The following is a 17158-nucleotide window of genomic DNA, read 5'->3' as shown; positions in this document are numbered from 1 at the left end:
GATGAGCTCATCAGCTCACACGGGGCAACAAGCGCACGCTAATCAGCTGTTCAAATGTTCAGTGCGTTAACCTCTCCTGATGGCTTCGTCTCCACCGTGGTCAGAGAACCAGGAGAGACTGGTTCCCTCCAGGGCCCGCGGTAGAACATGAGTAACGTCTGGGTTAATATCCTGTTTCTGGTGAGACAATGACTGAACTTGGCTTTCAGTCTGACACCTCACACACTGGGTACTAAACTTATTCACCAACTCTGCTCTGGTTGCATCTACAACACGTCTGCTTCCTCTTTCTCTCTTCTGCCCGCTTTGCCCACTCACCCACTCACACACTCACCCACTCACCCACTCACCCACTCACCCACTCACACACTCACACACTCACACACTCACACACTCACACACACACCTTAAAAAAGGAGCCGCGGCACCATTTTACAACAAATGCCTCATCGCGCTGATGTGACCGAGCCCGACCATCATTTCTAAATATCTGTCCGAACCCGGCCCGGCCCGTTGGGCTCGGTTCGGGTATCCATGCCTTAGTGTGCTTCCTTGAGAACTGTAACTCGTGTAACTTATGTTGTCAGTTAATTGTAGGGCTGCCACCTCTTAGTCGATTAGTCGACTAATCGGTAGTTTTGGTCTTAGTCGACTAATATTTCTTTAGTCCATTAGTCATTTTTTATGCTTATTCATGCTTAATTACTCATTTCCAAGAAACGTCTGAGCACATTTCTGGTAAACACAAGATTTAAAGTGGTGCTTTTGCAGGATTAATTGTGGAGAAACTCAGTTTTACAGATGGTTAATTAACTACATTTATATTGTGCTTTTCTAGTCTTAACCACCTCTCAAAGCTCACAGCTCTGTCAATTAAATCAACTAATCCATTAGTCGGCAAAATCCTATAAGTGTTAGTTGACTAAGGACTTCTTTAGACGAGGACAGACCTAGTTAATTGTAGGGTTGACCGGCATGAAATCACAATAATCATAATGATCCTGTTTATAAGATAAGAACCGGAATCGAAAGGAAGAATCGGAATTGGAATTGGAATCGTTAAAATCCAAACGATGTCCGACCCTACTTTTGGCATTACAGAGGTATAGATATTCCACATCATCCCAGCCCTATAAAAACCCGCTGTCTCACCGTTTGGTGGTGTGTCCCAGGCTGGGGGTCGGAGAGCACCCAGAGTCCTCGGACAGAGACAGCTGGCACAGCGGGGACAGGGCCTCCTCGTCCTCCAGGCGCAGGCAGGGGGACACCGGAGGACTGGGGCAGGGGCTCAGGACCACGCCCCCTCCTGTCTCCACAGGGACCGCGCTGGGACTGCAGTCCACCTGTGTGGGGGTGGGGGTGGGGCTGTGGGCCGGGCTCAGGTCCCGGGACGCAGGACTGGAGGCTTCAGGCTCGGTTCTGTCCGCGTCCTCGGCACTGGGAGCCGGTTCTGGGTCTGAGCCGGACTCTGGGACCGCGGGGGGGTCAGGGGGAGGGGGGTCAGGGTCCTGGATGGGGTCAGGGTTGGTGTTGGATTTTCTCCTGGAGGAGGAGCGACGGCGTCCTGGTGTCTTCTCCGTCACCTCTGTTAAAAATATTACAAACAGATCACAGAGTAAACTCAACCAGTAAACAGGGAATGGGAAGGCCACACACACACACACACACACACACACACACACACACACACACACACACACACACACACACACACACACACACACACACACACACACACACACACACACACACACACAAACTAACACAGACAGACAGACAAACAAACTCAGACAGACAGACAGACACACACACTAAACTGTCCTGTTGTCTTCTCCGTCACCTCTGTTATATTATAAACATATCACAGAGTAAACTCAACCAGGAAACAGGGAAGGCTACACACACACACAGATAGACAGACAGACAGACAGACAGACAGACACAAACTAACACAGACAGACAGACAGAGAAACAAACACACACTCAGTCAGACAGACAGACAGACAGACAGACAGACAATAAACTGTCCTGTTGTCTTCTCCGTCAACTCTGTTAAAAATATTACAAACATATCACAGAGTAAACAGCGACTGAAAAGGCTAAAGCAAAAAACTAACTTATTCCATGTTCTTATCGATTAAGACTGGCTCCCTTTAAAGGAAGAGGAACACGTATAGACACACACGTACAGGACAGGCCAAAAGTTAGGACACACCTTCTCATTCAATGTGTTTCCTTTTTATTTTCATGACTATTAACATTGTAGATTCTCACTGAAGGCATCAAAACTATGAATGAACACATATGGAATTATGTACTTAACAAAAAAGTGTGAAATAACTGAAAACATGTCTTATATTTTAGATTCCTCAAAGTAGCCACCCTTTGCTTTTTTTGATAACTCTGCAAACCCTTGGTGTTCTCTCAATGAGCTTCATGAGGTAGTCACCTGAAATGGTTTTACCTTCACAGGTGTGCTTTGTCAGGGTTCATTAGTGGAATTATTTCTCTTATTAATAAAAAAGCAAAGGGTGGCTACTTTGAAGAAGTAAACCGGGACTGAAAATGCTAAAGAGAGACGTACACACACACACGAGCCAGTGTAAACAAACCGAGCCTCGGGTGGAAACACACCTGATTTCTGGAGGGTTTTCTTCTCCGCGGCGTCCGTGCTCTCTTCATCCTCTACCTGGGCTCGGCCTCGACTCCGCCCCCACACACACACACACACACACACACACACACACACACACACACACACACACACACACACACACACACACACACACACACACACACAGTCAGATCAACAGTGTGACTTCTAAAGTTGTTTTACAAGTGGGACTGTGGCATTAAATGTATGTACAGCTGATTGCATCAACACGTTGTTTCAATCTGATGACAACATCATGATGTCATCAGATCCACAGGGCAGCAGTTTGTTGGTGATGTCATGTGTATAAACAAATGTCTCTTACGAACGCGGCAAATTATTATTATTATCATCTCCACCCATTTACAACTCTCACCTGAACTTTACCCAGCAGTTTAGGTAAGAGAGAGTGTTTGTGTGTGTGTGTGTGTGTGTGTGTGTGTGTGTGTGTGTGTGTGTGTGTGTGTGTGTGTGTGTGTGTGTGTGTGTGTGTGTGTGTGTGTGTGTGGCAGGAGGTAAAACCTGGAGCAGATTCAGTCCGGCAAACACACCACCTCCTCCTCACTGATCATTACCCAGCATGCAACTTAACCACTTCCTCTCTCTCGCACATCTCACACCACACACGCACGCACACAAGCTCACAGACACACACACCGACAGACACACACACATACACACAGACCTCCTGCAGATCAGTGTGTGTCTTCAGATGACTCCCTCGGAGTGTTACATTGTCATACAGTCTAACGAATCGATTTCTAAACGTTAGCGCTGAGACTACTGATGATCTTCTTCGTAATATGTGTGGATTACTTTCTCGATGGATTTGTCATTTGGTTTCTAAACAGTCAGAAAATGGTGGAAAATGTCAATCAGGGATTCCCAAAATAATAATATACAATATATCATAATAATCCACTGTGAAAATAATATTAGTTGCCGCTCTAATACTCATTTATTTCACAGACATGCGACACAAACCTCTCTCTGTTTTTTTTTTTTTATCTTCCACATCCATGATTTTCAACCGCAGAGTAACGTCAGACAATCTGCTTCCTGTTTACACCGGCACAGACATGCCCAGTGTGTGTCAACGGTCATGTGACACGTGATGTCAGACGTGTTGATGTGGACACACATTAGTTACGTTACTGGAGATAAAACTTGTGTGGACGGAGGCTCGTTTTTGTCTCAAAATGCTGCTAAAAAAAGGGCAAAAAACTGACTATTATGTGCACGTGAACTTAGTTATTGAGCTGAAATGAAAACACTGTGCTGCAGCGTATGTTGTAATGTGTAAGCCGGTGTTTTTTCGGGGGTATACCGTTCACTTTACCGGCAGTACTGACAACAGATAAAGCCACCGTCTCTTGAGAAGCTCAAGCTAGTTGTTTTATGGTCTCAAAACGCTGCTAAAAAAGAGCTCCTCACACCGAGAGAAACTCTTGGCCTGCGTAGTTACATTACATTACATTATATTACATGTCATTTAGCTGACGCTTTTATCCAAAGCGACTTACAATTGCTACATATGTTATATGTCATATGTCTGGAGCAACTAGGGGTTAAGTGCCTAGTGTGTATCGCAGTGGGAATCGAACCCAGATCTCCCACACCAAAGTTATGTGTTACATCTAGGGCTGCCACCTCTTAGTCGATTAGTCGACTAATCGGTAGTTTTGGTCTCAGTCGACTAAGATTTCTTTAGTCCATTAGTCATTTTTTATGCTTATTCATGCTTAATTACTTATTTCCAAGAAACCTCTGAGCACATTTATGGTAAACACGAGATTTAAAGTGGTGCTTTTGCAGGATTAATTGTGGAGAAACTCAGTTTTACAGATGGTTAATTAACTACATTTATATTGTGCTTTTCTAGTCTTAACCACCTCTCAAAGAGCACAGCTCTGTCAATTAAATCAACTAATCGATTAGTCGGCAAAATCCTATAAGTGTTAGTTGACTAAGGAGTTCTTTAGTGGAGGACAGCCCTAGTTATATCCACTGCGCCATCACCACCGTAGTCTCGTGGATCTGCGCTCCTCGTTTGAACAGACAGGCGATCAATGAGCGGTAACCATTACATTAAATGTCATTTTAGCAGACGCTTTTATCCAAATCGACTTACAATTGCTACATATGTCAGAGGCTTCACGCCTCTGGAGCAACTAGGGGTTAAGTGGCTTGCTCAGGGACACACTGGTTGATGTATCGCAGTGGGAATCGAACCCAGATCTCCCACACCAAAGGCACGTGTCATATCCACTGGGCCATCACCACCCACCATGGAGATTCTGTGCACTACTGTATCGGGTAATTACGTACGTTACCCGATATATCCGGTCAGTGCCGTAAAAAGTACCGAAAAAAAATCTATACAACATAGTATCGCGATATTTTTTGTGGCAATACTGTATTGATACACAGACACCAAGTATGGATCTGTTATTATCATCATGTGTTGGTCAGTCTGTCTGCTTGACAATCACATTTTGCAGCAATATAATTGAAGTGAGATGAACAAACAGAGAAATGTGTCTTGATTTTTTTGATAAAACAGATGTTGACAACATCTTCCTTTGGGGACATAATTTGAAATTGGGAAAAATTTGAAGTTGGAAAAAAGGTAATACATTGCAATTTATTGCAGAATATTGCAATATGTTTAAAAAAATTGCAATAATATTGTATCGTGACATAACTATCGTGATGATATCGTATCGTGAGGTCCAAGTCCTGACATCTGTTAAAGGTGCTCTATGAGTTCCTGCATGACCTCACTTGACGTGAGGTTCGGTTGACGTTCCAAATAAACACCAAACAAAACAGAGCGAGCTCGCACCCTCCCCATGTTTCCCTAACTGTCATGACTAACTGACTAACTGTCACTAACCCCCAGCCATCTTGGCTGTGATTGGCTGAAATGTGGTTTGTTGTGTTTTGGTGCACAGCCTGTGCCCCTAGTGTCCGTGTTGTCTCCTGAGACCGGGCTTTTGCACGGTTCACCATTTCACACCATTTGAGACAAAAATGAAATGTTTTATATTTTAGTGAACTCACAAACACAAGAATCCGTCTGTTGTTCACGGATTTGCGCTGCGTGTCGCTCGTGTAGGGAAAAGTTCAAGACAATTCAACTCTTGAGGTGGGCGTGTGACGAACACGATAGTTTTCACGGGATTGTGCCCAGTTGTCTCCTGTCAGACTGCCCGCTCCACCCCTACCTGCTCCGTGCTCAGACTTTTGACTGAAGTTTAGGGCCTTTAGCTCAGTACGTTGCCATGCTTACTGTACATACACACCGCTTTCCACACACGATTGAAGAAACAGCACAAGCAGCCACTGCATGGCCAGTACACTGACACTAGAAACCTTTTATAAATTACATATACAGTACAGGCCAAACGTTTGGACACACCTTCTCCTTCAATGTGTTTCCTTTTTATTTTCATGACTATTTACATTGTAGATTCTCACTGAAGGCATCAAAACTATGAATGAACACATATGGAATTATGTACTTAACAAAAAGTGTGAAATAACTGAAAACATGTCTTATATTTTAGATTCTTCAAAGTAGCCACCCTTTGCTTTTTTTTTTATTAATAAGGGAAATAATTCCACTAATGAACCCTGACAAAAGCACACCTGTGAAGGTAAAACCATTTCAGGTGACTACCTCATGAAGCTCATTGAGAGAACACCAAGGGTTTGCAGAGTTATCAAAAAAAGCAAAGGGTGACTACTTTGAAGAATCTAAAATATAAGACATGTTTTCAGTTATTTCACACTTTTTTGTTAAGTACATAATTCCATATGTGTTCATTCATAGTTGTGATGCCTTCAGTGAGAATCTACAATGTAAATAGTCATGAAAATAAAAAGGAAACACATTGAATGAGAAGGTGTGTCCAAACTTTTGGCCTGTACTGTGTAATGACAGAATTTGTATTGGTTGTTGGTCACAGCGGTGTGTCTGTTAGCAGTTAGCTCAGCTTAGCCAGCTGTTGATCCGTGCAGGACTTCACCGTGAGGACTGGTTAGAGACGAGGTGACGGCAGGTAACGTTAACTGGTCCCTATACGCAAACAAGCTCATATCATCAATGGTAGGGAAACCAGCAACGGCCAGCAGGAGCTTTTCCTCCATTTTCTCCGAACTATTGTTATTGCACCGCGTCATAGCTCATTACCATAAAGTTGACCTAAATTCAACTTTCGGATTGACGCTCTGGTCACTCAAAACGCAAAAAAAAGGCGACGCCGACAGATTTGCCGCTCCTTGCAGCTGAGAGAAGCTTCCTTTGAAAAGGAAAGACTTCCTGTAACTTTAGAAGCTCCAGTCTGCGGCGGTGTGTACGTACGGCTACGCTACACAAACCAACCAGCAGACAGTTTGCAGGGCTGTAGACTAGTGATGTAACGATTACCGGTGTAGCGGTAAGCCACGATAAAGATGTTGACGATTACAGCTACCGTTTTCATTTAAAATATCATTATTATCACGGTGGATTACCACGGTGTGGAAGCCATGTGTTTAATCCTTCCCAGCTTCATCCCAGCCTCCTGAGGTTGCCGCGTAGCCGACAACGTGCGTTTCTTGAAGATGGATTCATGGCAGGAGGAGAGGACAGCACTCAGGACATGTATCGGCTCTCTAAGAGGACTGAGTCTGAAGCACGGGCATATTTAGGGTATTATAAGAATGCCAAAGGACAGTTGATTGAAGATCGTTCTCCTGTCTGCAGAATGTGCAGGAAAAAAAGTTGCTGCTAAAGGCGGCAATACGTCAAATCTCCTGAAGCCTTGTTCCTTTGACATTAAAGGTTGCACTTGTGATAAGGTTTTGCCTATATTTTTGTAATATAATAATAAACACTGTTACACTTTGTGAAACTATTTCAGCTTGTGTAAGCCCATCGGTGCTTTCTGAACATATTTTTGAAAATACTGCGATAATATCATCGTTATGATCATTTTGGTCACTATAACCGTGAGGTTATATTTTCATACCGTTACATCCCGACTGCAGACCCGATAAGAAGGAGAAACAGATTTTAAACATCTTGATGAATTGGATATCAACAGGTTTTTTGGATATGAGGAGACTTTTTGAAGAAGCTGGTTGAAGGAATGAAAGATGGACACTGTGATCACACTCCAACAAGTCCTTCATCGCTGGAAAAATTATTTTACACTGCTGCATGTAAACGGGAATAACAGAGGAATCTTTAATTAGCCGTGTAAACAGCTTAGTCAGAATATCATCATCATTTTAGCTTAATTAACCTTTACTGAACAGCTTTGGAGTCATTGGAATAGTTATATGACTTTTTTCGGGTTGAATGGTGGCCGTCTCGCTTCCCCCTAGCGCCTGTGAGCCGAAAAAACCACCCTCGCAACTTTGGGCCTCAGCATCAGGAAGTATGGCGTGATATCAGGTCTCGCGACGTAACAAATGGCTTCACGGCACTGCAAACATACAGGAACCGGCTAGCTAAGGCTGGGCGATATGGAGAAAATCAGATATCACGATATTCTCGTCCTAATACCTCGATGTCGATATTATAGGGTTGACAATTGGTGCTTTAACAAAATATCTTAACTATGAGATTTTAGATAAATAATAAATAATCTGTAATGTTGATATAATGACTAAGTGGGTAAAGGTAAAAATAATATAAAAGCTAGAACAGTCTGGTAACACAGAAAATGATAATTTTACTGTAATTGCAGCCTTTAAAACCAGGAAAAGACACTTCAGCCATTTACGATATTACGATATCCAAAATCTAAGACGATATCTAGTCTCATATCACGATATCGATATAATATCGATATATTGCCCAGCCCTACGGCTAGCCGTAAGAACAAGGTAGAGATGGAGTTTTTCACACTATCACAGTGTTTCCTCTGGGTTGATGTTGTAGTGGCGGCCCATCACGGTATCAGAAATAGGGCTGTACAAAAAATGTAGTCGCGGTTGCCTTTTAAATTATCCTGTCGACATAATGCACATAATGTTGGCTGTAGAACTATGCAGAGGTGACTGGGCCCGTTCAGTTTAACTCCACATACCGTTGTGTTGATGGAGTTTATTGTCAAAACGTTGGCTTTCTTCCGAGTCGACTATTTAACGAACAGCTCCACCAAAAACGCCCGCTCTAAGTGTAGACCTGTTGTAGATGTTATGTGCCCTATAGTTCCTCAAAAAATACAGTTCAATCACAACTGAAAATATGCCTCATTGTGTGTGAGATCGAGGTGAATAAATGTATTTGTTTGTGTTGCAGCAGAGTGTCAGTTCCCTTTCATATGTAAAAGATTTGGTGGCGGGGCGCGGGGGGTGTTGTAGCTGTTGTTGTTGCTAAAATAAAATCCTAAAGGAAACATTGCTATGGTCATGGCTGAGCCGGCAAAAAAAGAAGCAGAAAGCTAGGAGAGCATTGTTGGAGGAAGAGAGGGAGAGGAAACGGCAGACTGACCGAGAGAGGAGTCAGACACGAGGAAACATGGGAGACAAACTGAGACAAACTGAAGCCTGCTAATCCGATGCTGACCTGTCGCTGTTGCTGTTAAATCTAAGTATCTTTGGGATAAACTCAGTTTAATCTTTGTAGTTCGTGTTATTGTTATCTCAGGATGTTTGCTATTGTCCGGAAGGTTTTTATTGTGATCGCTGTCAGTTACTAGCTGTCTACCTCAGTGGACAGTGCCGGCTTCTTTGAAAACAAATGCACATGACCAGAGGGAGAAGATGGGCGGAGGGGGGAGAGCCGCCGACGAGGTTTTTACGACAGCGTTGCCAAAATATCTATACTGAAGCTCTATAGAGAAACCTGCGAGCAAAAAGCGAGAAGACAGCGAAGAAAACAGCCAGAAAACAGTGTTTAAATCGGAATAAGGGCAAAAAACTGATTATTATGTGCATGTAAACGTAGTGATTGAGCTGAAATGAAAACACCGTGCTGCAACATATGTTGTAATGTGTAAGCCAATGTTTTTTTCAGGGGGTAATGACATACACTTTACCGGCAGTACTGACAACCGATAAAGCTACCGTGTAGGGCTGCTCCCTCTTAGTGGATTAGTCGACTAATTTTAGGGCTGCACGATAATGGCCAAAATGATAATCACGATTATTTTGATCAATATTGAGATCACGATTATTTGTTGATTTTAACCAAAACAAATTTCACATAGGCTAATTATAACTGCTTTTACATCCATATTGTGCTACATTCCTCCTTTATTGAATGATACTGAAGCAGTATGCCATTTCAGCTGATGTCCGACCACTTTCCATACATGCACGTTTGCCGTAAGGTATCTACCTGACGAAATAGCAATGTGGATTTCGGTGGCTTATTACACTGCTACTTACATGTCTGCGTTGCACTCCGATGCTCCGATACCCACGTTAGAGCCAACATAAACATCGCTGCATGTCACGCTAGTAAACACTAATAACACGTTACACAGCAGGTAGCGTTAGCTTACCGTTAGCCACAGTAAACACTAATAACACGTTACACAGCAGGTAGCGTTAGCTTACCGTTAGCCACAGTAAACACTAATAACAGGTTACACAGCAGGTAGCGTTAGCCTACCGTTAGCCACAGTAAACACTAATAACAAGTTACACAGCAGGTAAGGTTAGATAACTGTTAGCCACAGTAAACACTAATAACAGGTTACACAGCAGGTAGCGTTAGCCTACTGTTAGCCACAGTAAACACTAATAACAGGTTACACAGCAGGTAACGTTAGCCTACAGTTAGCCACAGTAAACACTAATAACACGTTACACAGCAGGTAGCGTTAGCCTACTGTTAGCCACAGTAAACACTAATAACAGGTTACACAGCAGGTAACGTTAGCCTACTGTTAGCCACAGTAAACACTAATAACACGTTACACAGCAGTTAGCGTTAGCCTACTGTTAGCCACAGTAAACACTAATAACAAGTTACACAGCAGGTAACGTTAGCTTACTGTTAGCCACAGTAAACACTAATAACAGGTTACACAGCAGGTAGCGTTAGCCTACCGTTAGCCACAGTAAACACTAATAACACGTTACACAGCAGGTAGCGTTAGCCTACCGTTAGCCACAGTAAACACTAATAACACGTTACACAGCAGGTAGCGTTAGCCTACTGTTAGCCACAGTAAACACTAATAACACGTTACACAGCAGGTAACGTTAGCTTACTGTTAGCCACAGTAGTAACTGGATTAACACGGCTAAAATGCTGACAGCTAAACGGTGTAGTGTGACTGTATTCCAGCAGCGGGACGTACAACAGTCTGCTGCTAAAGCTACGAGCTAACAGACACAAACTAGGACTATGGTCACTGCTGTTGTCTGAAAAACAAAACAGACGGGACATAATGTTGCGTTTACTGGTAAACTGGTAAACATCGTGACCGGCTTATGATGACCGACTGCTACCTGTTGTGGAGTTTTCCTCCCGTTACTCCTCTGTCCTCTGTGACATCTAGAAACTAAGCTGCGCGGTGCAGGGAACAACTCTGATTGGCTCACAGAGGCACGTGATCAGATAGATTGGCTGTGCAAAAACTTTGATAATGAGCGTTCTACGACGCATTTTAAATATCGCTCGATCACGCAAATTTGATCGTGGGAAGCCAAAATCGTGATCGTGATTAAAATTCGATTAATTGTGTGCAGCCCTAACTAATCGGTGGTTTTGGTCTTAGTCAACTTAGATCTCTTTAGTCCATTAGTCATGTCTGATGCTGTTTTCATGCTGAATGACTTATTTTCAAGAAACGTACGAGCACATCTCTGGTAAACACGAGAATTAAAGTGGTGCTTTAACATGACTCTTAGTGGAGGAACTCAGATTTACAGACCTGTCGATTAAATCAACTAATCTATTAGTCGATACAATAGAATGAGTGTTAGTCGACTAAGAAGTTCTTCAATCGAGCACAGCCCTACTACCGTGTACTGAGAAGCTCACGCTTGTTATTTTATTGTTCACTTTTAACTCCCTCTGCATGATTCATCTGATACATATCTATTTATTTCACTCAGCGTGGCTTCATTACTTACTTCTTCCTGGATTTGGGAGTTGGAGGAGGAGGTGGAGGAGGAGGAGGAGGTGGTGGAGGAGTGGGGGTGGGAGGCGCAGATCGGCCGCTGCTCCCATCTTTCCGAGGTCGCCCACGCGACCGCCTCTCGGGGGCGGGGCTTGTAGCGGCGGCTTTGGCCAGCTGAGCGCTGCGTCCAGCCCGAGTGACAGGAGGCGCCGGTCCTCTGTCCCGGGGCTCCTGAGACTGAGCCTCAGATGGCATTCTGGGTAAAAGAATTAAACATATACAAAGTTAGAAGTCTTCCTAACAAACTATCTTTGTTTAAGCACACCAAACATTCGTTCTTAAAGGGCAACTACCGTTATTTTCAACCTGGACCGTGTTTTCCTATGCTGCCCTGGGCGGCCACGTTGTGGTGAGAGGCTGTCATGTTGTTAAAGAGCTCAGATTATTATTCTAAGAGCTCCATTAGTACTCTCTGCTCCTCATCACGGGGCTCCTCAGGTGCTGCGAGCAAATCACTCCACCCAACTAGCGGAAGTAGCAGTGCTTCGCCTTCTGAGAATATAGTTCCCAGTATGTATACGGTTAGAAGATGGCTGTGTGTCATGTGATCTTGTTATTTATTGCCGTTATTTTGTCACTTATTGGGAGCAGTAGGCTAGATGGAGCCGGATACCTCCAGGATCTGTGCTAAGCTAGGTTAGCGGTAGGTGCGAGGATGAGAAGGGTCTGTATGGATTTATGTAACTCTGGGGGATACGGGAAATAAGAATTTTAGAAATCAGGACTTTTAGCGTGTATAGAGCCAGCATATCTCCACCAGACTCCATGTAAATAATCAGGACTTTTAGCGTGTATAGAGCCAGCATATTTCCACCAGACTCCATGTAAATAATCAGGACTTTTAGCGTGTATAGAGCCAGCATATTTCCACCAGACTCCATGTAAATAATCAGGACTTTTAGCGTGTATAGAGCCAGCATATTTCCACCAGACTCCATGTAAATAATCAGGACTTTTAGTGTGTATAGAGCCAGCATATCTCCACCAGACTCCATGTAAATAATCAGGACTTTTAGCGTGTATAGAGCCAGCATATCTCCACCAGACTCCAAGTAAATAATCAGGACTTTTAGCGTGTATAGAGCCAGCATATCTCCACCAGACTCCATGTAAATAATCAGGACTTTTAGCGTGTATAGAGCAAGCATATTTCCACATGTTGTGGTGAAAGGCTGCCACCGTTGTGGGATTTCCTTCCATGGTTTGTTTGCACTTCAGGGCCACCGTAAAAGACCCCTAAACCCACTCTCCAAAATACACGCAGCTAAGTCTTCCACAAAGCGGGGGAAAACACTGACATCTGACAAAAACAGGAACTGTGAAATATAAAGTCTACTTGTGCTACGTGGGGGGTGGGGGGTGGGGGGGGTAAAGAACACAACAAGACGACACACAGATGGAGCGTTTCATCACCCTGCGGAGAATCAACGAAACTTTCATTCATAAACGTCAGATCTGAATCAGGAACTTCAGTATTTGGATCAAGCAGCTGTTTGCTTGCTGCAGAAGAATCAGGCCGGCCTCGGTATCTGGACAATATCAATATTAAAGGACTCTGATCGGGGACAAATCAACTTTTTAAAAGGATTTGTTGAATTAAAGGGTAATTTCAGTTTCAACCTTTCAACCTTGACCCTATGTCTCCATGTGTTTGTGTCTAAGTGACTGATGTCAACAACAATAAGTGAAACTGGTCCAGTATTAAACCAGAACCGGGCTGTGATGTAGCCTAACCCTACAGGACTAATGTCAGTTAGAGTCCACTAAAAGTTCTGTTGCTGCTGCTGACAGACTCACATTATTATTCTAAGTGTCTGACAACATTATGGGATGGATCCCTACAGAGATACACCTTTTAGTTAAAGAGTAAGATCCTTTTAGTTTAACATCAAACAGCCCCGAAATCCCCATCACCAAACCCACCAGACTCCATGTAAATAATCAGGACTTTTAGCGTGTATAGAGCCAGCATATCTCCACGTGTAAATGGGTGAATTAAGGGTTTATTTCAACCAAACCAGAGTGGCGATTGTTGGAACAGTGGAAAGATGAACCAAGACGGCTTTTGATAGTTTGATTTAGTTTCTGTCCACTTTGAATGAAGTGTGTTTTACGATGATAAAAGTCCTGATTATTTACATGGAGTCTGGTGGAGTTTGGTGATGGTGAATATTATTACATTGTATTAGTACTTTTACTGCAGTAAATGATAAGGGTCGTACTTCCTCTATCTGTGCATGTGTCTATCAGACAGTTTAACATTTCACAACAGACTTAAAATATCGATAAATAATTACACTAGTGTGTTATCAGTTGGAAAATAAGATAGTGTTAAACTGCCACGGACGACTTAGACTAAATGTTAACCTTAACTGGCGCATGCGTACAGACAGTGTACCAGCCACACAGACACATTAACTGTTTAATTTATGTATAAATAAAGCTGAACTGTAGACACAGAGCCGTTAGCAGTTAGCCGTTAGCAGTTAGCCGTTAGCTTCCTCGGCTCGGACCGCCCAGTTGACTGATCACTTCTCTGTTAGCATTAGCATTAGCTAGCAGGCTAACCGTTAGCGCGCACCCATAAACGTCCAACGGCTGCACCGCGCGCTTATTCACAACCCTGCGTTTCAACGTTACCGCTTGTCGTTAAGTTTAAGCAAAACAAAGTGAGAAGAAAGCCGGCACAGGTGTCGAGAGGAAGGTTATGGAGAAATAAAAGCCTCCTTACTGATTTGATGCAATTCTCTTTTTCCTCTCCAGCTTTTTTTCTGTGTGTGTTGCTTAAACCGATCAGTTTAAAAGCCAACAGCCAACTTCTCCGGGAGATAACATCTGTTTCGCGAGTCCCAGAAACATTCCCGTTGGTCGGGGAAGCAAATAAACACGGTTTTGCTCTGAAAAATTGGCGAAAAATTAAAGTTGAAGCGGTCGCTCCGTCATGGAGGCCATGTTTGGGAGCGACCGAAGCACCGCCTGTCAGCGACAGCAGAAGAAGTAGGTCCCACAAAACATTCACTTATACGGGAGCACGCGCGTTTGATTTTTGGTTTAGCGTCAGTATACGGGCCGCGTGCACCGGGAGTCCGAGTTTTAAACGTGTCGGTGTGTCGGTGTGTTTGCGGCGGACCGGGGGAATGTGTTTGTGTTTGTGTAAAAAGTGTGTCTGACCCCGCGGAGGGATCTGTTGGAGGGCTGCTCCGGTGAAGCGGTGTCTGTCATCAGACCTGAAGTCCCGGACTGGAGCCGCGCGGAGCCGGACTCTCTGCTGCACGTGCCTCAGTCAGACAAGACCAACTCATTCATACACACAACTTTAAACGGCACAGTAGTATTTCTATTCAGCGCTGCAACAAGTAATCCGATTACTACAGTAAAAGTACTAATACCACACCGTAAAATGACTCTGTTATAAGTCCTGCAGTAGAAATGGTATTTAAGTAAAAGTCTGTAAGTATCCTCAGGAACATGTTGTTAAAGCATGTAGTTATAGTCCTAATTTACCCCCTCATAATTAATTAACAACTGGGCTTTTTTCAAAGTTTTTGTTGCTTTTTATACATTTTTGTCATTTATTTTGTCACCTTTTTCGAATTTCTTGTTGTCTAGTTTCATTTATAACACATCAGATTTTATAAACTGTGTGTTTCTGTCTTATGTGTGTGTGTGAGTCTGTGTGTGTCTGTCTGTGTGTGTGTGTCTGTGTGTGTGTGTGTGTGTGTGTGTCTGTGTTTGTGTGTGTGTGTGTGTGTGACAACAGTACATCAGACGTTCCTTTAAGTTAGCAGCTAATGCTAGCTATAATAAACACAATAACACTTTCTGGATGAACTTCAAGTTTTATTAAACTTTGACAAATATATGAAGACATTAAGCCAAATATATCAAAACAGAAATATATGAAGACATTAAGCCAAATATATCAGAACAGAAATATATGAAGACATTAACCCAAATATATCAGAACAGAAATATATGAAGACATTAACCCAAATATATCAGAACAGAAATATATGAAGACATTAACCCAAATATATCAGAACAGAAATATATGAAGACATTAAGCCAAATATATCAGAACAGAAATATATGAAGACATTAAGCCAAATATATCAAAACAGAAATATATGAAGACATTAACCCAAATATATCAGAACAGAAATATATGAAGACATTAAGCCAAATATATCAGAACAGAAATATATGAAGACATTAACCCAAATATATCAGAACAGAAATATATGAAGACATTAAGCCAAATATATCAGAACAACAACACTGTGGACAAAGTCTCAGGCTCCATCTCCTCTGCTACGTCTGGGTTTTTAAGCGTTTGAGTTTTGAACTAAAACTGATCTCACGTACCTCCTGTAGTCCTCCAGAGTACCACTAGGGGGACACATACCCACCGCAGTCCTCCAGAGGACCTCTAGGGGACACGGACCTCCTGTAGTCCTCCAGAGTACCACTAGGGGACACATACCCACCGCAGTCCTCCAGAGGACCTCTAGGGGGACACGGACCTCCTGTAGTCCTCCAGAGTACCACTAGGGGGACACATACCCACCGCAGTCCTCCAGAGGACCTCTAGGGGGACACGGACCTCCTGTAGTCCTCCAGAGTACCACTAAGGGGACACATACCCACCGCAGTCCTCCAGAGGACCTCTAGGGGGACACGGACCTCCTGTAGTCCTCCAGAGTACCACTAGGGGGACACATACCCACTGCAGTCCTCCAGAGGACCTCTAGGGGGACACGGACCCCCTGTAGTCCTCCAGAGTACCCCTAGGGGGACACATACCCACTGCAGTCCTCCAGAGGACCTCTAGGGGACACATACCCACTGCAGTCCTCCAGAGGACCTCTAGGGGGACACGGACCTCCTGTAGTCCTCCAGAGTACCACTAGGGGGACACATACCCACCGCAGTCCTCCAGAGTACCACTAGGGGGACACATACCCACTGCAGTCCTCCAGAGGACCTCTAGGGGGACACGGACCCCCTGTAGTCCTCCAGAGTACCCCTAGGGGGACACATACCCACTGCAGTCCTCCAGAGGACCTCTAGGGGGACACATACCCACTGCAGTCCTCCAGAGGACCTCTAGGGGGACATATACCCACTGCAGTCCTCCAGAGAACCTCTAGGGGGACACGGACCCCCTGTAGTCCTCCAGAGTACCACTAGGGGGACACATACCCACTGCAGTCCTCCAGAGTACCCCTAGGGGGACACAGACCTCCTGTAGTCCTCCAGAGTACCTCTAGGGGGACACGGACCCACTGCAGTCCTCCAGAGGACCTCTAGGGGGACACGGACCCACTGCAGTCCTCCAGAGGACCCCTAGGGGGACACGTACCCCCTGCAGTCC

At 44.0% G+C, this 17158-nt stretch overlaps 1 protein-coding gene across 1 annotated transcript in view; it reads right to left on the bottom strand.

The window, feature by feature from the left end:
- The window catches only part of kmt2ca (lysine (K)-specific methyltransferase 2Ca), a 133504-nt gene extending 118592 nt beyond the window's left edge, over positions 1-14912 (bottom strand). Inside the window, 4 exon segments of the mRNA XM_028569034.1 lie at positions 1153-1585; positions 2635-2714; positions 11738-11980; positions 14516-14912. Of these exon segments, the coding sequence (XP_028424835.1) occupies positions 1153-1585; positions 2635-2714; positions 11738-11979 (755 nt within the window). The 5' untranslated portion in view covers position 11980; positions 14516-14912.
- Positions 14913-17158: the final 2246 nt, after the last annotated feature.

This window comes from Perca flavescens, chromosome 22 (assembly GCF_004354835.1).
Source record: "Perca flavescens isolate YP-PL-M2 chromosome 22, PFLA_1.0, whole genome shotgun sequence".
NCBI classification, from domain to species: domain Eukaryota; kingdom Metazoa; phylum Chordata; class Actinopteri; order Perciformes; family Percidae; genus Perca; species Perca flavescens.
Note: the sequence above shows the minus strand (reverse complement) of the source record. Positions and strands in the feature narration are given on the sequence as shown.